Source organism: Coenobita brevimanus, chromosome 110 (assembly GCF_032717465.1).
Source record: "Coenobita brevimanus isolate Jiangsu-jjx chromosome 110, ASM3271746v2, whole genome shotgun sequence".
NCBI lineage: Eukaryota > Metazoa > Arthropoda > Malacostraca > Decapoda > Coenobitidae > Coenobita > Coenobita brevimanus.
In genome coordinates, this window is record NC_137063.1 from 2,311,602 (window position 1) to 2,335,898 (window position 24,297).

Consider the following 24,297-nt stretch of genomic DNA (forward strand, 5'->3'; position numbering starts at 1 on the left):
TGGAACCTGTGACACTTAGCCTGTGACCAACCGCTCAGGATTATTTTTCATAATGTTCCTGTCTATTGGGCCGTGGAGGACCTTGAGATACCAGAAAATGTCCTGTGGATGAAGAGAAGAATGGTTGGAAAACATCCCAGACCGCAGCTTATTACATTGTTAGATGGGGAGGTTCCCGAGAAAGTATTCCTCAGGACACTGGGATACAAGAGAGGTGCACTCCGTGTTTCGGAGCCACCTCTGCTACCGCTGTAGCAGGCGGGGGCATCTAGCACGGAAGTGTAGTGCAGTATACAGGTGCCGCTTCTGTGCTGGGAAGCACGAAGGTAACAGCTGTCTGGAAATAATCAAGAGAGGCGAACACTTCAAACCCAAGTGCTGCAACTGTGGGGGAGAATATAATGCCCACTCGTCCGTGTCCCCCAGAACCACGGACGACCCATGCAGGCACCACAGCACACTGTCGCTCAAACTCATGTAGCCCAACCACTACCGTCACCACCGTCCAGTGTTTGGGACACCGTCTTTCAGGCCTCACATTTCCCACAGCTGGGGCAAGCATGCTGCACCCGTGCACGGTCAGCAGCCAGTACGTCCTTGCTGCTGAGTCCTTGGCAAGCTAGCCCTCAGATGGCGATTCCAGTCAGCACGAACCCAGTCTACGGGACGCACTTAGGGTCCCCAAATGGCAGTGCAAGACCTATCCCGGAGACTCAGGAGGTCGAAACACGTTCGCAACAACAAAAACAACAACTAGACGACTTCTTTCTTGAGTCTGACAGAGAACGAAATACTGTTGGCTGACGGCTCAGGTGCAGCAGTGGTTGTTTTCCCCAGCTGTGGGAAATTCGAGGCCTGTAGACGGGCCTTCCGAACATTGGTCGGTGCCGGTCAGCCGGTGGTGGTGGTTGTGATACTTGGGCTTGAGCTGCAGGGTGCCGTGGTGCCAGGGTCGTCCGTGATGTGTGGGGACACAAGGACCAGTAGGTATTGTGTTCCCCTCCACAGTTGCAGGACTTGGCCTTGAAGTGTTCGCCTCTCTTATTTTTTTTCCAGTCTCGTGGCCGAAGTAGACTGTACAAGTAGAGCAAATGAAAGCTTTAGTTGCTGGTATTATTTCTATAGCCGCTACAGCCTACAGCGTCTCTTGTGAGTTGTGACTGAGATTATACTATCTATTTATCTATTGCCAGACGCCATAATCCCATAAGGGGTGGCCATTTGACTTTGAGTTATTTGTTTTACGGGGAGGGGCACTAACTCTTCACCAACCCACTTGTTGACAAGTAGGGAGCACATATGGTTTGGTTATATGGTTACTACCCAGCGTTGTAAATGGTTTCTTGGCCTACAGGAAACCATTTGGCTTGTCACTCATTGTAAAGCCACCTGTAAAGAAAAGCAATAAGAAGTGACAGAAAAGATGGGAGAGATAGGAAGAGAGGAGGGCAGGCACAGAAAAAGAATGATAATGGCTAAGGAAGAAGAAGGCAGCACTACATCAATTGAGTGGACGATGGTCGCCACCTCGCACCACCTAGCACGTGAGATTTTAGAGTTTTCGTCTCGGCTACGATAATGTAGCTGGAAAAATAATGAAGTTTTTGCAACGCCCTTTTTTCATATTTCGTAGTATGTAGTATTTCTGTACTTAAAATAGGCAAAATTTACTAGTTTCTAAGAGACAGAAGTGCAGGCGATATTTAAAGTATTTGCCGGTAGAGTGAACGATTTGTTTACGGTTGACACAGGAGGTCTGAGGAGGTCACGTGTGTGATGAGATTTTGTTCAGCATTAACAACACGTCTCCATGTAATTCGAAGTGCCTGTGGATAATACACCTTGGACGACATCATTCCATAAGGACATACAGTATAGTGCCAAAACTTGCCGTGGATAGCCAGAGCAGCACACAGGGACAATGCCCAACGAACGAAGAAATACGAAAGGACAGAAAAGAAAGCTCAGGGAGGATGGTTTCAATAAAATGAAAATAATGAGGAAAGAAAACAAGAAAAGAAAACTGGAAGCCTATGTCAAACTTGCCGAGAGCAATATGGGGAACCAAAAAAAGGTGAGTGAGGTACCCGGTACAAAGTTTTTTTTTTATATAACTACCGTAAGTTAGAGTAGTACTTGAAATAGGCTGTTGGTAACTTAATTATGTCATTAATGGTCATTTTTCAGATGTGCAATAAGTTTGACATATAATCAATCTGTGCAGCTGGTAGAATTAATTAAGGACATCACTAGGAGCTTTTCAGTTTAGTTATTTCCAGTATGATTTGTACCAGTATAGTTCTCATCTTTTGTTCAGTGCAGCAGTTGCCTCCTGTTAATATCATTTTACCATATTCTCCATCATTCATTCATTCTGACAGAGGAGCTTGTTTTGATGAACCATCGTCCCCATACTTGATGTGTTGCCTACTTCTTCCATCACCTGTATCACTCTTTTTCTGTGTCTGCTTTTCTCTCTTCCAATTTCTCTCATCATTCCTGTCACCTTTTATTACTCGTATTTCCTTTCCAGGTGGCTTTACATTGAGTGACTAGCCTTATGGTTTCCTGTAAGCCAGAAAACCATTTACAACACCGGGTGGTAATTATATAGGCTAACCAACCCATTCATGTTCGCTATGTGTCAGCAAGTGGGTTGGCAGAGGGTTAGTGTCCCTTCCCATAGAACAACTGTTTCAAATATAAGCAGACACTCCGTATGGCATTATGGCGTCTGGCTGTACATACTGTAGATGATTTTTTATCTGTGTGGGTTTATTTGATGTTGTAGGTCTGTTTTTTTTTTTTTTTTTTTTTTTTTTTTTTTTTCCAGACCAAACCAAACTAAAATGGACTATTGCATATTTAGGTGGCACTACTTTTGCCATATGCAACAACCAGTGGTACCCATCCCATGCCAAAACCCCTCAGTCCTGTCACAGCAATATATGTAATTTGCAGGAGTAGATGAGGTTAGTTTAATTTCTGCAAAGCACTTTCCTGACCACCCTGGCTAAATGGATAGTACAGTGATAGTCAAGAATTATTTGGAGGTGATTGCAGGAAGTGAATTTGCAGGAGGTGATTGTCTACAGTTATTTGGAGGTGATTGCAGGAAGTTGTGACTGACTGGGCAGCTGTATTTTTACAACAGGAAAAGAACATTAAATCAACAGGAACATTATTTCATTAGTATTCTTTGTCAGTACCCAGTACAAGTGCCAAAAATGTGGGTCAGAATAACATAGAAACAATGAATTTGTTAGTAAGAGAGTTTGTGTTGTCTCTCAATAATTTTTGGAAGGCAGTGAAAGTCTGTGGAACCAAGATTGGATTGCATAAGGATTTTGCCCTTTATGCACTTCAGTACAGGTATTTGGCTTAGACCTTTCACATTTGTCATGTTTCTGTTGGCTATAACTACCAAGTTCTGGAGGATTTCTTGGGTAGACAGGGTTCATGCTGATACTTCATCTTCCAAAAGCAGACCATAATTGTATTTATGCAGAGGCACTACCTAATACTTGGTGTGGTGGCTTAAAATCATGTTATGCACAAGTTTGAATCCCGAAAAGAAAGTCAGATATTGGTTGTTGATGTGGTACCTCCAGGATGTGGACCAGTCACCTACCCTTATCCTTCAGCTGATGAGGTCTGCTAATCTGAATAAATTTGTCTGATGTTAGCAAGAATAAATTTCGTCATCCAAAAGGATTAAATGTTGTGAACAATAGCAGCGTAGCCTCAGACCCATTATCTTGCAAGGGCTAAAAGAGAACTAGCTGTTACCATTTCTGAATACGAGCCTGTGTGTTTGCCTGACATTTTCCCATTTAGTAAAGTACAGTATATATTGTACTTTATTTACTGAATATTTCTATAAAGGTAGATTTAGAATCACTCATAACAGGTTATGTATTCTTGTTTATCATAGAGTTATCAGTGACTTTGTATCAAGGTACCGTACTGGTATTTATTTATTTGTTTTCATTTCTTATTTTCTTGTTCAGTTAACTCTCATGTAAGATGCATTACAGATAAGTGTAAATCTTTGATCTGTACAATTTCAGGGACCAGTCTCCAGTCAAGTTGAGAAAAAACGTACCAACCCACGGATTACAGACGAGGAGTTTGCTGAGTTTAAGAAAAGGAAAAGAGAAATTGACAAACTAAAGATGGTTTGTATTACTTTAGTCTTGGCTGTTAATACTGAATCAGTATGACAATTACTGTGCATGTACAGGCAGCAAAGAAGGTTATGATGAAAATTTAACCTAATATTTTGTCATGGGTTTCATTGTGTTTGTCAGTTCAGAATAACTGAAAGGGAAGAAAAATGTCAAACAATGTTACTTTAACCTGTAAACTGTGATTGCTGACTTGAGCTACATTGAGGGAAACTGTGACAGACAACATTGGCCACACTTACTCCCACTGACCCCCATTGTCCCTCCATCCTCACACATCCCAGTCCCCGTCCCACATCCTCCATCCCCACACAACCCAGTCCCCTTCACCCATCCTCCTTCCTCATACTTCCCAGTCGTCGTCTCCAATCTCCCCAGCACCACCACCACATCCTGACCTCCTCTTGACACCACAAATACCAGCCATTAAAAGGCTGCAACTGCTAAACTATGACACATGTTGACCTAAAAATGTCTGTACCTGTCCTGCATTAAATCTTATACCAAGTGGCAAAAGATAAAGGGTAGGGAATTTTGAGAAACTTGTTTGCACTGTGGGTGCACATCAGATTTTTTACGTGAATTCTTCTTGCCGTTGCTTAAATATGGTCTGTCTGGTTGAGCAGACCCATTGACTAAAGGTGCCATAAGCAGCTGCTTCTGTGGAGCCGCCAGATGGGTGGCTACGGTACAATACTTCGACCTGTGTAGGAAACCAGCATCTCCTTGTGGCAGACAGTGTGTGACCAGGGTCAGGTGAGGGTCCTACTTCACGGCAGGATGCAGGAAAGTATGAGGAGATTTGGCTTCTGGGTGGATGCTGCAACTGGCCTCCTAGGGTGCACAGTACCACCACATGTAGGCTTTTCATCAGTGAGTAGCCTGATAAAGTCCACGATTTATTTATTTATTTATTTTTTTTATTATTATTTTTTTTTTAAACGAGATACTGATAGCCAGATGATGTGGTACTTTTGTGGGCCACAGTTTCTGCTGACCCTCTACCTCATCCTAGACTGTAAAGAAGCTCCAGCTTAAGTTTTGCACTGAACAGGGACTTGTTAATGGTTGTTTGAAGGTTGTATACAGTAATGCTTAAGTAGTAGTGTAATTTCAAACTGTTCATGGAGTACCAGTGTAATAAGGCTTCAAACTGGCTACCATCACAACACTGGACAAGAGGCCATGACTCATCACCCATTCAGCCAAGGGCAAGAGTAGAACTTGTGCAGAAACTATGACTCTTAAATGTATGTGATGTCGGATTTGTTCTTGTATTCGTAGTGTTAAGTACAGTGCAGCATTATTTTTTTTTAATTACAGTGCGGTTATGTAGGTGGTTCAGATATTTGGTATTGTAGTTTATGAATACTGTATTATGCCAGGGTGATGAGGTTGTGCTTAGTAATTCAGTTTATGTCAGAGATGTGTTTCAGAATACCTTTTTTTTTTTTTTTCCCCTATTAGTAGGTGCAACTTTTTGTGTTATTTGAGGAAGGCTGGTAAATCAGCTTTGTATGTAACAATAGTATTTGAATAGGTAATGTTTTCATAATTTACTGTTGGCTTAATTGACTAAAAGAGAGAGAGAGAGAATAAAAAAATTTAATGGAGACTCAGTTGAAGCAGTAAATGTTTTGAGACAGCTGTCATCAGAGACTTCTTTTTGCTCTTCACCCATTCAGTCCAGTGGTTTACATTATATTGTATTTTCGTGCTGTCATCGGATCATTTTATGTAAATGAATTGAGAGTTTTCAAACTAGATGGGCTAGATGTGGACTTAACTGATCACTTCACTACTAAAGATTTTTTCCAAAGTTGCAGAAAATCTTGTGATGGTGACCTAATTTAAATTAAGTGATAGGGTTAATCCGATCAGTGCAATTATGTATTTTGTTTTTACTGCCACTACTACTACTACTACTACTACAGTACTGTTATTAACATGAGACTGTGTTTTAGCAGGTCAAGAGAAATTATTTTATGTAGGGGTTAATGGAGTCTCTTTCAGGCCCTTTCATCCCAGGTGGTTACGTCATCTGAAAGTTCATCACCAAATTGAAGAGGTAGCTCTTTCACTGCGATAAATGTTCTGTTTGATTGTTGTTTAAATTCTGTGTTTAATCATTATTTATTGGTACAGGCTTGGCCAAGGCTGTTCCTCAACTACATAGGAGATGCAAGCAGCCTTAGAGTTGAAGCTGAGAAACGCTCACCCTTGTTCATGACAGACATACAGAATGCCCTCCTTTACTCCATCATTCACAACCATGCACCCAGAATGCCGAGGTGAGAATAGTTTCTTATTCGGCACAGTGCAGATGTCCCTTGAGCTTTTTCTTGTAGTTCCTTATTTCACAGACCATATCACTTATCCTGAAACTTTTAAAGAAGATGGGTTTGCACTTTTTTTTTTTTTCCCCCACCTCATAGAAAACCATCAGTTGTGCCATTGCCAACACTTGTATAGGGGAATCCATTAGAGGAAGCATACTTATAGCCTCATTTATATTTGTATCGCTTATAAAGGCCCCAGCATGCCTGGATGCATCAGCCTTGATTGCCTAGTGGCCAATACTCTCAACATTTTGAAATTAGAGGCTTCTCATTTTTGACTCCAGTTTCACTCTCTTCACTTTGTTTTATTACAGTCATTTGCCATCATCACCATTACTGTTGTTGCCACCAGCCACTAGTATACTGTATGTGCATCTGGTGGGATCCTTAAGCAGAAAAAGGAACAGAAGTATGAGAACTGTTAACAGAGCACTGAGTGAAGTTGGCCATAGTCCATCTGTTTATCATTCAGGTTTTCAAAATTCCCGGCTCCATTACACAGGCAGAGACCTTCCCCACAGTATGCTTTATTTGATGATGTTCCTATGACAGCACCAGTGAGCAAGAACTGTTTTATTGAGTACTAAGTATAAAAAAAAATGCAGCCCTTATAATTTTCAACACCATATCCATTTTATTTATCCATATCTTTCCATTTAAAGAAGAGAATCTCCCCAATAACTCAACTGTGACTTTTATTAATTATTATTTATTTTATTTTATTTTATTTATTTTTTGGTCATCGGCATCTTCATCCCAGCCCAAATTCACCTAGATAAAGGAAAATGCCAAAATGTAGATCAGAAAAATTTGAAATAGAATGAGCAACAGTCATTCACTCAGTATCCAGTCTTTGAAAATCATAGAGTTCTTCCTCACACACACACATATTCTGCTGATCTTTTGTATTACAGTTCTGTGTTTTTACTTTATGTACTCTGAAGCCTCCTGACACACACAGATTTTCTTATCGTTTATATTACTGTTTCTTGCTTTATGTACTCTGAAGCCTCCTGACACACACAAATCTTTGCTGATCTTTTTTGTAGTACTGTGTTCTTTGTGTACTCTGAAGCCTCCTGATACACACAGATTTTCTTATCTTTTATATTACTGTTTCTTGCTTTATGTACAGTGAAGCCTCCTGCAGTCAAGAGGGTAGTGTGCACATCTGCTAATTGGCCTGACCTGGGTGCAATTCCATATGAGGTTGGCATTTAAGAGGGTGGATGGTATGTTCTTCATGTGCTGGTTTTCACTTGTTCACACCCTGTTGAGGTTCTGTTAAAGACATTCTCTCTCTCTCTCTCTCTCTCTCTCTCTCTCTCTCTCTCTCCCTTTCATCTCATCTCATCTCTCTCTCTCTCTCTCTCTCTCTTTCATCTCATCTCATCTCCTCTCTCTCTCTCTCTCTCTCTCTCTCTCTCTCTCTCTCTCTCTCTCTCTCTCTCTCTCTCACACACACAAACACACAAAACATTCATTTCTCACTCAACATTCGAAAGGCCTTCCACACCTATACCCGTGCATAAAGCATGGGGAGGGGGGGGGGTGTCACTTCTCCAATGAAAGAAAATGGCATTCCTCAGTGCAACATATCAGTTTCCCCTAAAGTGCTGTGAAACGGTTTAATTATGTACAGTTCACGTTCCGGCCCCTGGAATGCGTATGTGCTCTGGCTGCTACAGTACATTCTCATACATGCATTGATACATTTCACATAGCTACATCTGTGAAATAGAGTAAACTGTTGACTGGTAAAAAAAAAGAAAGAACAGAAAAGAAAGAAAGAAAGAAGAAGAAAAAAAAAGAATCTCTTGTTATGTTGAGCTCCACACAAAATTCATCCAGATCAGTCCATTGTTAGCTCTTATTCCATTCGTCTCTGTCTCGCACCCATTTAACATAAGTATCGGTGCAGTGCCATGATCTGTTTCCTTCCCAGTCTGACATTACAAGTGGTAACGTGTTCCACAACATGAATGAAGTGTTTGTATTTGTCATAATTTGATTTAATTTTATGTCACGTAGTCCCAGGCTACCCACTACAAAGAATTTACATGTCAGGAGTGTCATATTTTGGAAGAATTTAGTGAAGCCGAGGCTCAGACACCCAACTCTATTTATCCACCACTCTAAGCCAGGGCCGACACAACAACAACCCTCCTGTGACTGTAAACACTGTAAACAATGGCTGGGCAGTTGACTTCAGGGCAGACCATCATGCCAGCTACAAGGACAGCGATCCTACCATAATTTGGCACTGCAGCTGTCACCATGTTATGCCCACACTAATGAGGCAGCATCCTTAGGTTGTTGCTCAGGGATTCACCCTCTAATTGATGGAAGCATTAACCCCGTGAAGTATGCCTGTCCTGTACCCTGTAGCCCAGGCCAAGCACCACCCCCATCAAGTAGCATGTGTGTGGGGAACCTTGAATGGTAGCCTTGCCATCAGTGAAGCAGGGCTAGTCAGGCACCAGAATATTCCCTGTTACACTTGAGCACTTTCCCCCTTTATAATTCAGTTCTCTGATGCACACAGGGAGATCAAGGGTGGACCTTTGAGCTGTGTACTGACATAAGGCATTTGCCCTGTTGCCCTCATACAGTTTTTAGATGCATTCCAACCAGACGTGACTCATTAGGGTCTGCCTCAGAGGGATGGTTGGAGTTGGTTGCATATATAATGCTGCTCAGGAGAAGGCAGTTGGTCTCGTGCCTTCATTGACCAAACTGAATAGCCCAGCTCTGAGCTCCTGTGCACCTGATGGGAGCACTACTAAGGTGGAATATGTTTGGATGATGGATGGATGACCCCAAACTTAGAGCAGCTGGAGGAGTAAAGTACAATGTATTAAATTTATATATATACATACATATATATATATATATATATATATATATATATATATATATATGTGTGTGTGTGTGTGTGTGTGTGTGTGTGTGCGTGTCTTAACTTTGCTGTACTTTGGGATGAATGATAGACTTATGACACACATACTGTACTGGAATTTCATATAAGGTCCCTTGACCTCCTCTTTTCCTTTATCAGCAGTAGCTTTGTAATTTGTGTGAACCTGATGTGTTGGAGGAGGAAGGAGTGTAGAATATACTGTAACTGGAATCTACCAGAACTGGCCAAAATGGACCTACAGGAATTTTTATTTGCTGAACCACCAGAACTAGCTGGACTGAAATGTTGGTACCTCATATGAGCACTAGCAAATTGATAATATTGTAACAGCATTTTGTGATGCAAATGAGTAAATTGGTTATTCATTTTCAGATGGGCGACAATGATACGCACCAGGAAGTTCTCCCATGTGGTAACTGTGCTAATAGAAGGAGTCTCACTGTCAGATGTAATGGATGCCTCTCAGTTGCCACAAGAACAGGAAACTGGAGTAGGAAATGGACAAGCAGAAGTGAAAGAAGGGAAAAAGAAAGATGAAGGCACAGAAAAGGACAGTGAAAGCAGCACAGAAAATGATAGTAAAAGCAGCACAGAAAAAGACAGTAAAAGCAGCACAGAAAAGAACAGTGAAAGCAGGGATGTGTCCAGAGGGAGGAATGTGGTTGACTACAGCTATCCTGCATGGTTGGCGGATGTCATGCCTCGCACTTGTTGCTCTATGCGGTATAAGGTGGAAGTCATAGCGCCTGCCAAGTACAACGTTGAAGCCAGTGACGACCTTACTAATATTCCTCTTTCATTAAACAGAACAAAGAAGATAGCTAGAAGTATGTATTCTTAAATGTGAATTTATTTTTTATGTATAGTATGTTCTATGTGGGTGGTAGGTGGTGGCAGTCATCATCCACTCACTTGTTATAGTGCTCCCTACCTCTTCCTCACCTTTATCGTACTGTCTCTCTATCTGCCCACCTTTCTTCCTACTTCTCCCTTTCCTTCCTATCTCTTTATTGCTCATCTTTCCCTTTCAGGTGGCTTTACACTGAGTGACAAGGCAAATGGTTTCCTGTAAGGCAGGAAACCATTTATGATGCTGGGTGGTAACCATATAACCAACCCATACATGTTCCCTGCATGTCAGAAAGTGGGTTGGCGGAAGGTTAGTGCCCCTCCCCGTAAAACACCTAACTCAAAGACAAATGGCCACCCCTTGTGGGATTATGGTGTCTGGCTATAGATAGATAGATAGATGTACTATGTGCTCAGTGTCATGCTTTATGAGCTCAGTATTCTTCAGAACAGTCCTTATGTGTAATGTACTTGTAATGTGGTGCTTTTGTGAAATGGCAGTCCATTTCAAATGTGAATACTTTTACAGGTGCTTCTCATAAATTAGGAATGTGATGCAGAATGTCACTACTGGACTCCTCACATATTTTTTTTAGGAAAGAACAACTTTTTTCCAACTCTGGTTCTTCCTTATAAATTATTCAAGAAGCTGTATGTGCAAATGTTTTAGCTAAATCAATGAAGTAAAGTTATAAAAGCTTGAATGATTGTGTGACCCATTGCACCAGGTACTTTGTTGATGATCCTCTTACAACTGTGCTTATTCTTTCTTGTTTTTTAATCCTATTCACCTCAATTTTAAATGCGAATTAGAATTAAGATAATAATTGTAATACTGTATAACTGTGATGTTGTTACAGCACATTGATTGTTTTTTCTTTGGATATTTCAGACTTTGATGGTATCCAAAATGCATTAAAAAATGGGATTATAAGGGAAGCTTATGGTGCTGCATTTCCCATGAACACTAAAGAGAAAAAAACGCAGAGCAAGCCAACAATATCCGACAAGTTTGATCGCCGGCAGTTGCTGTTGAGTATACAGGACCTGTGTGAATATGGCTACCCCTTGGCCATAAGAGGTTGCCTAGGGTACAATGACCCGGAGTTTACCTTCACTTCTGACAACTATGCTGAGGTATGAAAATAAAGAGGAATGTGATGATGGATGGATGTAACTTTATCATACACTTTAGCTTTAGTAAATAGGGGTGACCTTCATCTCAGCCACTAGTAGCAATGTATATGGATATACACCCTATAAAAAAAGAATCGGGACCCTTACTGCACGATACAATATGCCACACCGCTCGAAGGAATTTGAAGCCTCAACTGAGTTCTGGTGCGTATCAGTGGTCATTGCGAGACACATCAGCTCGTGGGGTCCCGATTCTTTTTTTATAGGGTGTACTTCATCACAGTCATGAACTTTAGGAAACTGAGGCATAATCCTTCATAATAATTAGCTGAAATAAACGTGGATTTACTATAATCCATCATCATCATTTGCTCTAATGCATACGGAAGTACTCCATCAGCCTTGCTAGCTCTGGTATGACCATAAAATTTGCAGTTATGAGCATTTGTAGGTTCAGGGTTGCTACGTTGCAAGAGTGAAAATTTGTGCTGTGGGAGATTTAATTGCTCCGGCTACTGTACTGAACCAGTATGTATTTATGCTTGTTTGAAATGCATATACACAGTTACAATCCATGATAATTTTACTGTACCTGTACACAGGTTTCTTATTACTGTAATACCTGATGCTGATAATCATTTTGTATTGTACTGGACATGATTTGCTATGTTCTATCCATTCATCCATCATCCAGTCCTACGTTGCCCCATGAGGAGCATAGGAGCCCGGGGCTAGGCAAGTTGGTCCTGACATTTAAGATGAGAGTGACCAGCCTCACTCATCCCTGAGTGGCATTATGTGAGCAATAACCCCAACCACCCCTTGGATATTAACCTTCACTGGCTCAATCCGATTGGAGCACCGCGATTACCCACTAAACCACCAGGTGCCATAATTTGGCTATATGGTTACCACCCAGCTTAGTAAATGGATTCCTGGTGTACAGGAAATCATTCGGCTTGTCACTCAGTGTAGAGTCACCCATAGACAGAAGGAACAGGAAAGAATGAAGGAAAGACAAAAGAGGGAGTGTAAAGTCACCCGTAGGCAGAAGAACGAGGAAGGAATGAACTAAAGAAAGACAGAAGAGGAAGGAAGGAAAGGAGGGAGGAGAGGAAAGGGCAGACACCCGAGAGCAGCACTACGTCGAGTGAGTGGATAACATATGTTTATGATTTCCTGCAGAAGGAAAAGAGCTTTCAAGCTGATACTATACATTATCTGCATAATATAATGACTTTGGTTCATATTCAAGATTATCAGTAAATTTGGGTCTGTGAGGAGTGTTGTAGGCTATTTGTGGTCATTGGTATTGGCAGGGTATGGGGAAGACTAACCCCTCAGTTCTTCATCACACTCACTGTCTCAAATGAATTTCTGTTTTAAGATAGTTATGTGGTAATCAAGACTTTGCCTGTTAGTGGAGTTTTTCAAGTCTGACATACACATCCATTGCTCTGCTGTCTGGTAATACTGAACAGGATCATATGGATTGGTTTAGAGCATTGTAAGTGACACCGAGCAGTGAAATCTTTATGTGTATTTTGGGAATGAGTAAAGTGATTGTTGTTGAAAAAAAGGTAACGTGCAGTATGATATGCTTGTGAATGGAGGGAGATTTGAATTGGTGGAAGATTAAGTACATCAGTCAGTGGTTGAGAAGAGGCAGACCCACATAGGAAATGGAGAGTAGTGTGGCTTAAAGAAGAAACAGAAGTAGGACCGAGGGCAGAGGCCATATGAATTCAGGTACGTTAGACCCTACATTAATGTTTAGATTGAGATGTGAGACATTGGTAGGGCATGCATTTTAGAAGGTCAAGAGTGAGATTATGCTTGTGGAAATGAAACTGTTGAGAAGTTGTGTATGAAATGCATAGATGGAATAGGATTAGAAATGTTGATTCATAGAAGATGTGAAGGCCAAGGAAAATCTGGGAGTCTGTTGATCAAAGTCTTTGCTTGGATGTTATGGTCATTAGGGTGGCAAAAATGATGTATAGTATTTGAATGAGATTGAAGATGGGAGGAGGCATAATGAAACTACAGAAACATGCTGTATATTGTAGAAGCTGCAAAACCTAAACAATTAATTACAAACAAAAAGAAGAAGTGAATGAAGGCTGTACATTTTTTTTTTTCTATGGTGCCTTACACTGCCAGTGATGTAGGGTGGTCTTCCTACAGCTTCTTTGATTTGGATTACTGTAGCTTGGTGCTCTTCCATGTCCTGAGCCCCGAAAGCAGCCAGAGACAGTAAATGATTTGTGTGTGTGTGTGTGTGTGTGTGTGTGTGTGTGTGTGTGTGTGTGTGTGTGTGTGTGTGCATCAAATGTACAGTGGATCAACAACTTAGAAAATTTTAATAGTGTTCTACTAGTGTTACAGTACAAGCATTTGGTTGCATTTCTGTACTCAATGTACTTTGTTTATGGCTTCAGCCTGTAATTAATGATCATTATTGTTTTATGATTTGACCAATTTTTGTGGTACTCCAGGTGAGCCCTTCATCCCCCATGTTTGGTGTGGACTGTGAGATGTGCATGACTGTGAGAAGGGAACTGGAGCTCACAAGCATATCCGTTGTCAATGAAAAGATGGAGGTAAGCTGATATACTAAAGCTTGACATTTCTGCGGTGATTGTAGAGCTTGTCTCCTTTGTTAGAACACTCTGTCAGTAAAGCATAAATATCTCTTTGGTTCTGCAGTTATATTTAAAGTGTCACATCATAAAAGTTATCAGAATATGTGATTTGCTCTGTTTTTAAGTGTAAACTACACTTGCCTGTGCTGTGGTTGGTGATGAGTGCATGCATATGTGGGCGAGTGCATTGTATTCTCTTATTCGTACATTCCTTTCGGGATCATATGCACCCCATGTATTAGTGGGAATATTGTTAGGGTGAATATACTTAAACATAATAACACCTCTGTACATTAGCATTTTTTTTTTATTATTATTGTTATTATTTTATTATGATTATTTACTTTCCCTCCATATTAACATTGCATTATAACCTATATAGTATGATGGTGTCTTACTGTGATGTTTATTCTCGTGGTGTAACAGCTGGTTTACCACAAGCTCGTTAAGCCAGATTACAAGATCATCAACTACCTGACTCAGTTCTCGGGCATCACTCCTGCCATGCTGGCCAACGTCACTACTCGCCTTTGTGATGTACAGGGGGACCTCAGGAAGCTTTTCCCACCTGACGCTATATTAGTTGGACACTCCCTCAACTCTGATCTTAAAGCCATGAAGGTAAGGAGAAGAATAATCATATCTACATACCGGTATTGTGGGTATGCAAGCAGTTGTCAATGTAACTCGTGGATGTGTTACAAAATATCAAAAAATTGACTTTGCAGTTACTGTTGTATATAGAGGAACTGGTAAATTGGCATTACAGGTAGCAGTGGAACTTTACTATGCTACTTAAATGTAAGTTGGTGTGGACATAATAGCAAAAAGGCTTGCTTATAAAGAGGACTTATTGTAGTTTATTTGTAAGGGAAAATGTTTGTGGCCTTATAATCATTACATAATAAGGCTTCATTACTGCGTATGGGAATTATCAGTGAACTTTGATGTGAAAGAACACTGATTGCCTATACTCAGGAAACAGTTACCATTTGGTGACCTAGGCTACGACACTGTAAGAAAACCCTTCCATTCCCCCTTTTTTCATGATGTGCCTCAGGATATTGTACTGACTGCTAAACACAGTCACTGGTCACACGATAGTTGGAGTAGAAGTTGGCCATCTATTAGGAAAGGAAGTTATGCATTAGTAATCTGTATTGCAAAAAAACAAACATTTACAAAAGTATGTAATAGGGAGAGAAAGAGAGGAGTTAAGGAAGTCTTATTAATTACCTGCTTATAGATAGTAATATTGCCAGAGAGTATTGGTGACATGAGGGCAGTGAGAATGCAGTGAGGAGGATTATCTGATCATATGATTGTAGTATGCAAGGTGATTATGAGAGAAGCAGGATGAAAGTCCCAAATTTCACAAAAACTTTTTATTGTATTTTTGGACATTTTTGGGCCTAATTAGGGGTGGTCTTCTCTATGATTTTTCAAGTGTAATTGCTTCATTTAGTACTTAGTAAATAAGGAGGGGGATTATATGGCCCCTATCTGCGATTGTTATTGCATCTACACTTGAATAAAATAATTATGTACTGTATATGCAGTAACATAGGGAGCTAGGAGCTTTAGGATTCCTCTCCCAACCTCCTTATTTACTAAGTGCTGTGTGAAACATTTGCCATGGAAATGTCGTAGTGAAAACCCCTCTAATTCAGCTAGAAAATTACAACAACAACAAAATGTGTGTGTGTGAATTTTGGGCCTGCAACTTAATATGTAGTGGCTGTCCCTTTGTGCTGAGGTGTCCTTTAATGCAAATTGTGTTAAAACTGTAATACTGTATGTGTGAGACTTATGCAGCAGAGGAGGAGGATATTCACAGGCTCAGACATACAGAGATGAGAATGGTCAGATGGATATGTAGTGCTTCTTTGCCTGACAGGCCTAGGGAGGTTAATATTGCAAATGAAGAGTTGAAAGGTAGGATGAGACTTGAATGCATTAATGATGCAATGAGAAGAAATAGATTGAAATGGTTTGGGCACATGGAGAGGATAGAGGATGAGAACTGGGTGTGGAGGGTGAGAGGTATGAATGCTGGGGGTATGTTGCAAGAGGCTGACCAAAAATACTTGGTATGGGGTCATGCAGTGTAACCAATGTGGAGAGGGGCTGAGAGGCTGCTGGAGATCGAGCAGCATCAGGAGCCGCCATGAAATGACCAAGGCAGATGGATGCAAGCTTGTTGGATCATTTATAAATAAAACAAAACAATACACTATATGTATGGATGCTGATGGTTAGGACTGTAGGGTAGAGCTTGGGTTCTGGTGACTTGAACAGTAAATGAATGAGTATCTGGCCCATTTCACTGGACATGCAGTTGATAGTTCTTCTGTTGTACTTTAACTTTCCATGTTTTCTGGATCCTACTTCGCCATATCCATACGTGAGAAAAAAATACTTGTAATGATTCTATCTATCAATCTATTGCCAGACACCTCAATCCCGTTTGGGGTGGCCACAAACAAATCGCCTCCAAGTCGCCCTGTCCCCCGCCATTTCACTGCCCTGCTCCCAACTCACACCCCCCTCTCTCATATACCTCTCCACTCCATCCCTCCATCTCATCCTCGGCCTCCCCCTCCCTCTTCCCCCCTCCACCTCACTCACATACACTCTCTTCGTCAGTCTTTCACCCTCCATCCTCTCCACATGGCCATATATATATGCTGTATATATTTCCTGCATGAGGATGGATGATGGCCTGTTATTTGAGAACTATCAGTCCATCTGGATATCACACACTGTCACATGCTCTGTCGGATTTTTGCAGATGATGCATCCGTATGTGATAGATTCATCACTGGTATATAACCTCACTAATCAGCGTCATAAGCGAACCTCACTGAAGCGTCTAACAGAGCAATTCTTAGGAGAAGATATACAGAATAATGCCGATGGTCATGACCCCACTGAAGATGCAGGAGCGTCACTTCGCCTCGTTCAACTCAAACTCAAACATGGTATGTTATTTATTCATCTGTTGATTTGTTTGTGTTTGGAGAAGCTGGGTGGGGTACTTATAGTTTACTCTTGCTGCTGCCAAATGATTAAGCCTGTCATATGAAGGGGCTTATTAATGGTTTTTGTAACCCTCCAGTTTGAAAACTCTTTTAAAATCAGAGTATATTTATCAGGAGATGGCAATAATGACAGGAAAAAGACATTCCTGGGCCCAGTGGGTTAGACTCTAGGATATGAGCTGGCAGAATGCTACTTTTAAATGAAACGGTTCGTCTCTCACCAGATGTAATGGTGGCTATATTTCTTACCTTCTTTGTGCCCCTTGGGAAGGGGGACGAAAGAATACTTCTCCAGTATCCCTGCTTGTCATAAGAGGCAACTACAAGGGGTCATTTTGCTTCTGGATTTCTTTCCTTAATGCCCTCATATGCTCTTCTGTCCTACCTCTCTTCTGGCCTTTATTTTGCCTCAACTCCTAGTGTCGTATAGCCATGTTATGGCTTGGTGCTAATTCTTCATTATTCCTTCATTCCTTACCTTCATTGTAGGTATTCTTCCATTTGCCTTTCCAAAACACCCAGCAGACTTTCCTACAACAATTTTGCACCCATTTTGAAACCTTTACTTTTGTACAAAGACAATGAAATCCTTCCATTCCATTGGCACAGTTCCATTCATCCAGTCCTTCTGTCATGTTTTCAAGAAATAATTAAGTCAGCAACATTTTTTTGCCATTGAATATACAGTACCTCATCACCTGCTGCCTCACCATTCTTCAGCTTCTTCACTGTATTCATTATCTGTATCATTGTCACATTCTCTGGTACCACATTCCTTCCTTGTGCACCACCAAAACCAGTCATGATTACCCTCACTTTGCCCTAAGCATTCCTGTTCATCAGATTTTTAAAAATATTAATTCCATTTGCTCCTTATATCACTTGCAGGCATTACCACTGTCCCTTATATTTACACTTGTATGTGCTGGAAGCAAGGTGGATGTAATTTTTGCGAAGAGAGAGAGAGAGAGTGTGTCTGTGTGTTCGTTCACGCTCATCCCCATGCATTAGCTATTGCATGCACAGATGGTCATGCTTATGACACAGAGCTGGGATTCTGGGGGCTTGAACATATTCACTGTGCATGATGTTGAGAAGTTCTCCCTCTCTTGTAATATCTCTTATTTTATTTCTGAATCCTGTCTCATCCCTACCAATTGGTCTGAATGAGGGTCAGGATGATCATTGATGATATGTACCAGTATTGTATTGTAGGCTAATGTTTAAATGGTTAAGTAATGTTTCTAGCATTTGCAAGTACATTAAATTGTCAAGAAAAGTTAAAACATACATAGAACACTTTAAGCCTCACATGCCAGACATAAAAAAGTTTGTAAGTTTTCTTTCCTCTGTCAGACTGCTGCCTCTACTTTATCCTCACAGAAATTACTTGTATATCATCACAGGTTTCCTACTGTATATATATATATATATATATATGAGTATTTTTGCAGTCTAAATTACAAAAGAAAAATATAAAATATTTTATCAGCCCTGTAGCTTGAAGGTTTGCCCATTGCCATTTTGATTTAAGAAGAAGTCAGGGAGCATGATCCTCTCATTGATAGTGTCATAATTTTGTATAACCAGTATCTCCCTAGAAGAGAAAAACAGTGGTAATGATCCAGCTGAGCGTGATATCTGAGAGCAGATTCGGACATGTTTACAGTGACTTTGAGAGGGAGTTGGAAATTGCTGTGTGTTTAATTTCTTGAAACTTACATCCCTCTCAGTTACAGTGAAATATGACCAGAATCCCTTTCAAGCGTTTCTGCCTAAAGGCTTCCACGTTTTATAATGCAACATGTATCATCAAACAGAATAAGGTACAGTTGTTACCTCTTGGCAGTTCTTAATGTTTTCAGATTTCAGCGCACGTTCTGAGGAGGAGAGAATCAATTGTTTAACTGTTTTGGGCTGGTGGTTTATTTTCTGGTTCATTATTATACCTCCAGAAAACTAACATTTATATTCATTTAAGGCGGAAAATTATGGTGTACGAATGCATGGAAGGGGAAAATTTTTTAAATGAAGAAAGTTAGTTGTAGCCTTAACTAGCTGTGTGCAGTACTAAATGTGAATAAATTTGTTGAATAAAATTGTCTCTTGGTGGTGTGATTAAAATTGAGGAATCATTGTATTGAAAGGGTATTATATTTGTGTTTTATATATACAGTATAGCGTTAATTAGGCTTGTGGATTCCATGTTGATTGTATTTATGATTCAGGGGAAATGGGTAATGCCTTACTTTTGTGTTTCTCTTCATTTCTGTATCATTTCACTGGACATGTTGTTGATAATTCTCCTTCATTCACATTTTCTCTTTACACATTGTCTGGATTCTACCCCACCCCATCCATGAAGGAAAAAGGTCAGGATAATGATGGTGGTTGTGGTGATGTCTTATAAAAAGGTCAGGATAATGATGGTGGTTGTGGTGATGTCTTATAAAAAGGTCAGGATAATGATGGTGGTTGTGGTGATGTCTTGTATATCCTTTTAATATTATCTTTTTCCCTCGGTTTTCCCTCCTCAATGTAGACATCACGTTTGGAGACGTGATCCAAGGGTGGGATGGCGATGTTGACATCAAGAAAGAGCAAGAGGAAGAAGATATACAAGCCTACAAACACAACACCGAGGAAGTCGTGGCAAAGTCGATGTTGGTCCAGAATTTGTTTGAGGTAAGATACTTCTGTGATAAAAATCGATGTTAAACTCCTTGCATCCAGGTGACATCCTTTATAGTTTAATCTTGCCGCAACAAACAGTTTTATTCAGCTTCGGAAGGGTCTCTTGTATTGGAAGGGTTTATTGTGGTAATACTTTTAACTTCATGAATGCATCTGTGCGTGGATTTGTTGTCTACATTAAGGAAAAAATTCGCCATGCTTGCAGTGTTGTAACTTGTATTGTGAGTTGTTTTGAGGGGTTGTCTGCAGTAATAGCACTGTGTAATGTAGGCGTGTTTAAAACCTGAAGTGTGTGTACTATGAGTGTAAGATTTGAATCCTTTCACCTCTGTGATGTACGGTAGTTTATTGTGGAATTTTGGCCCAATTGGGAATACTGTACACAAGATATGGCTGGCATTGACTGAAGGTGTTAATTCTATATCTAACCCTTTTTCTTTGAAAAGTCTTGCCTAAACTAAGTGTAATAATCAGATCTCCTCTAAACTAAATTAAATAATCTGGAGGAAGCAATAATAGAATGAAGGACGCATCACCGGATTCAACGGATTAACTGTTTTGCTTTTATGGGTTCACTTAGGTATTTTATTAAGAAAGAATTCAGCATGTTGTGTTACAAGTAAGGAAAATTCTTACATGTCAGTTACAGCCAAAGACAGTTTTCCACACAATGACTTGGATTTCTCAGCTAAACAAAATTGTCGTATGCTAGCCTGAGTACGGTATTAACGTAGCCCGAGATTTATCTAAAATGTGAACCCAGTGGACTCCAGAATGAAGTTGCCCATCTGCAGTCCACCATCCTGAGTAAAAATAATGTTATGCATCTATGGAAAGTGAAAGGTTCAGAAGGATGATGAGATATGGAATTAACCACATCAGCATGGTGGAGGGGTTGTCTTTAGTTTAGTGTTGCTATCATTCAATTGGGCAAACTTTGGATAGCATTTCATTATACTGTATTATCTTCTGGCTCTCTGGACCCTACCTGACCTCACTGTGGGGTGAAAAAGGTGTGGATGATGATGTGGGAGAACAGACTTTAAATTGGAGCTAGATATAGGCTTCATTTACACTTTCCAGCAGATATAAGGGAGATAGTATTGTGTGTGTATGCCTGCTGTTTAAAATAACAAAAGATGATTTAGAAAAAAAATATAATGTGAACAGGAGGGGTAACTGAATCCTTTATGGTCAACTTTTTGTGTACTTGCCTCTGTATGTACATAGACATGATAGACCATCTTCTGAGACCCAGCAGTCCTGTGTGCCAAACGTATTCACATGTCACCACTTTGATACTATAGTTGCGAGGCACGACTCTGAGGTTGTCATTATCGTACCCTGGCAACCTGCCATTCAGAAGTACATCCGATTTCGTATCATATTATTATGCATGAATATATTATACATGAATATTATTATACACGAACATATTATACATGAATCACATGCGTCTCATATTATATTCGAAATCAGATGCACTTTCGACTGGTATGTTGCCAGGGTACAATAATAACAACCTCAGAGTTGCGTGCCGCGACTATAGTTACCACTATCCAGACTGAATACTGTACATGCTAGGCCTGTCTCATACAGGACTAGTATACAGCAGATCACGTTTTTAATCATTACAGCTCCCCTTTCATGTAACCTCCCTTTCTGCCTTGCATCCTTCATCTTGCACCCCCAGTCATTGCAACCATCCCTCTCCCTCCTTGCAACCTCTCTCCTCGTTCCTTGCAACTCTCGTCTCTACTTAGGGATGTACAGTAGTGACCTTGCCTCCCAACACGTGCTACAAACAGCCTCATGTCTTCTGCAACTCAGGAAAGAAAGGAGTAGCATTCTTTTTCCTCAAGTTCTTTCCCCCAGAATGATCATTGAGCCTTGCTGTCGATCCTTCTACACTATGTGAACATGGGAAATTATATTAGGATGGTTATGGTGATCATGATGTGTGTGTTGATTTCAGTACTGTTTTGATGGTTTAGATGTAAAAAACCAGAGGAAGGTTAAGTCAGGGAAGTACTGTATTTCCAAACCGAGAAACTGCCTCATGAGAAATTCAAATTATGTATTAGAATATGGCAGAAACTGATGATCATATAAATACCCATTGGTGTGAAACTGCAGGCCTGCCTTACATGCAGTTATAAGTTATAGTTTTGATGCAGAGTTAAAACAGTTGTTGGGTGTGTTGTGTTGAACCACAGTGAAAACAGGCTGGTTTCTGGGGACCGGAATGATTGTGTGACCAAAATCAATGACGATGCTGTTCATGATTCTCCCATTTTCATAAAAAATTTTTCATATTTTTGGATCCTGCCTTACTGCATCCATAGGTGAAGGAATGCTACCCAGTAGTCATAATGTTGATGATGATGATAATTTGTTTGCAGTGTTATTGATGAGTGTCTGTTTTGTAATGGATGTTTGTAATGATAATGATGATGACTTTGTGATGATGATGATGAATATGAATTTTACGACAATAATGTAATTTTTTGTTGTTCATTGTTCGTGCCTACAGTTTGGTGACTTGGTAAAGACGGCAGTGTTGACAACACCAGCATGTGTGGAATGCTACAGCGACATCATGACAACAATGAGTCAGAAGGTGTCATACATGGAGGTTCTATCAGGGAACAAGGAACTCTCCAAGAAGGTGGCAGAGGTGGCCATCACAAAGGATTTCACCTATGCACACATGAAGGTAGGCAGCCATAAAACCAGGTGTTAGAAACTTTGATTGCAGTCACTGTCTTCTTTTTATCATTAGTGGTCTGGATGTTGCTACTCCTCACTATGCCCTAGGGTGGGAAAGGAGGTCCAGATGATGATGATGGTAATAACTCTGCTGCACTTGCATTTGTCAAACTTCCTTAATACTTTAGAAGGAATTATTGTACATAATGGCAACAAGTAGATGAATTCAGTTTTCCCCATGAGTCCAAAATCACTCAGCGTAACTTTGACATTAATATCTGCTCAACATCATACTCCCGTCTGTAATTGGAGCTGCAAGATTTATGTTGCTCTTCTTACCAAAACTAGTTATTAGTCTATCCATCCACTATCCAACTCAACATTGCCTCATTCTGGAGCATAGGGATCTAGGGCTAGGCTACTCATTCCAGACATTTAAGGCGAGAGTGACCTGTTGCTTGCCCCTTAGTAGCATGAACAGTCATTGCATTTTATGTTGCACAGTATGTAAAGTCCATTCTTTTTTTTATTCACTCACGGCATCTTTGTAATAAAATTTACCTTCAAATTTTCCAGATTGGTAGTCGGTTGAGCAGCTGTACAGATGTTGAGTCTCGCCGCCACCAGCTTAGGAAGCTGGACAAACAGCTGGCCAGGATACACAAAGCTTCAGCGTCAAAAGCTTTCATTATATTTTTATTTTCCGGTTCCACCACGGATGTCCCTACTGACCTTTGCTCCAATGGTTTTGCAATGCTCGGTATCAAGGATCTCCCAAGCAGGGGATACTAGGGTTAGTAAATAATTACTAGCAGTTGTTCATTGAGTACCTCTAGTAGATTAGGTGGAATGCCTATAAATTGTTGTGAACTTGCATATTTAAAATTTTTTGTTGTAATATTATTCATAATATGTATAGTGGTTGAGTCAGTATAGTTTCATGTGAGGAAGTGAATGTTAAAAGAAATGTACCATAATTATTCTAGATAAAAGAAAAGGACAGTGCAGGTGTTCCGCAGACTGTTCTGTATGAGAGATAATTATACTGTATCCCTCATCACCATCATTCATACTTGCCCCATGAGAAGCATAGAGACTTAAAGCTGGGCAACTCAGTACAGATATTTAGGGCAAGAGTTAAAAATTATAGTTTCATAATAAGCAAAACCCCCTGTATGGTAAACTAATCAAAAGGAAAGGTGTCTGCCATAACAGGTTGTCCATGTAGCATATTTATGATACGGTACCAGAACTTAACGGTTTACCTGCATACTGATTCACTTTTCCCCGTATAAAAAAGCATACGGTGTTTTATTTAGTACCAAAAGAAAGAGCAACAAAATAATGTAGTAAGATTTGGGGTTCATGCTGGGCGGCCTGGTTCGGACTGTGTAGAATGAATGTCTTGGTGTACTTTTCTTCTTAAAGGGGTTTCGCTGATAGCAGTTATAAATTGTTTCTTTTAGCTCTTGGCCTAGTACCTCTGGTTTATTTTGAAAAGCAATTTTAATTTTAGTTCAAGGCATAAAAAGTACAGATCATGTACAATATTGTAAATACGTACATTAAATCTTTGTACTGTATATGGTTATTTATAATACAGTATCTGTATTTTCACTGCTGGTGTTTGATCTCTTCCTTGCCAACACAACTACTCAGCCATAAAAGGAAGAGTATGTTTGAGAGCCTTCACGTGGAACAAGAACTAAAGAAGTCAGGAATGGTGTTTTGAGGATTACACTTATTGCTAAAGTGATTTTTTCATGATGAGCACAT

General features: G+C 40.3%; 1 protein-coding gene across 1 annotated transcript; it reads left to right on the forward strand.

Annotated features, from left to right (window-relative positions):
- The first annotated feature begins 1,765 nt into the window (after positions 1-1,765).
- On the forward strand, positions 1,766-24,297 carry LOC145417321 (uncharacterized). Its single transcript, XM_080286000.1, has 11 exons — positions 1,766-2,074; positions 4,071-4,178; positions 6,333-6,478; positions 9,819-10,273; positions 11,188-11,432; positions 13,931-14,035; positions 14,504-14,698; positions 16,869-17,058; positions 19,661-19,803; positions 22,346-22,528; positions 23,098-24,297. Exons 1-11 carry the CDS (start codon positions 1,922-1,924, stop codon positions 23,311-23,313), a joined length of 2,139 nt encoding a protein of 712 aa, XP_080142126.1. The 5' UTR covers positions 1,766-1,921; the 3' UTR covers positions 23,314-24,297.